The sequence below is a fragment of the Octodon degus genome, unplaced genomic scaffold, assembly GCF_000260255.1.
Source record: "Octodon degus isolate 3935 unplaced genomic scaffold, OctDeg1.0 scaffold00003, whole genome shotgun sequence".
Classification (NCBI taxonomy): domain Eukaryota; kingdom Metazoa; phylum Chordata; class Mammalia; order Rodentia; family Octodontidae; genus Octodon; species Octodon degus.
Window position 1 is genome coordinate 11,939,503 of NW_004524579.1, and position 714 is coordinate 11,940,216.

General features: G+C 34.2%; 1 protein-coding gene across 1 annotated transcript in view; it reads right to left on the reverse strand.

Moving 5' to 3' along the window:
- The window catches only part of CUNH18orf21 (chromosome unknown C18orf21 homolog), a gene marked incomplete at its 5' end in the record, with an annotated part of 28,815 nt that overhangs the window by 23,755 nt on the left and 4,346 nt on the right, over positions 1-714 (reverse strand). The window contains one exon of the mRNA XM_023713482.1: positions 1-71. Coding sequence (XP_023569250.1) covers positions 1-71 — 71 coding nt within the window. The remainder of the gene's footprint in view (positions 72-714) is intronic.

Consider the following 714-nt stretch of genomic DNA (forward strand, 5'->3'; position numbering starts at 1 on the left):
AATGCTGACAGAAAGCTTCTACTTTTACCAGGATATTTAACTGTTCTGTTGCAAGTTTTACAAGTGATCAACTACCATAAAAAAGCAGAAATATTGGTCATATGAGTTCTTTTATAATTTAATCCAATAAATGACATATTCCCTGAATTTGGCAAGCAACACAAAGGCTGCCCACTGGCAGCCTGAACACAGCAGGACTCAGACAAGAAAAATTCAAAATAAGACAGACTTCAATAAAAAAATAATGGCAAGACATTTATATTTGAAATAGTTTTTAAAATAACAAAATCTGTTTTTTCCATATAAAACATATTTGGGTGGAACGGGAGAAGAGACAGGATGATACACATAACACTTAGATGTTCTCTAATAGGAGCAGATATTTAATATGTTTTATAGATGAATTTCAAGCCTTTTCCTAACAAACATGGCAGAATATCACAGAAAATTCAAGTGGACCTTTCTATAAGTACAGGCCTCAAGTAACTTAGAAAACCAAATGATTTAGAAATTAATAATAAACTAATAACTTAGAAAACTAATACCATAGTCTCCTATCTCATTTCCATATTTGTTCTAAAGGCTTTCTTCTCAGGATTTTTTTAAGAATCCACTGTCTAGGGCTGGTGAGATGGCTCAGTGGTCTAAAGCACCTACTTAGAATAAGCTTAGCAGAGCACAGGGACCGCAGTTCAATCCTCCAGCACCACATGC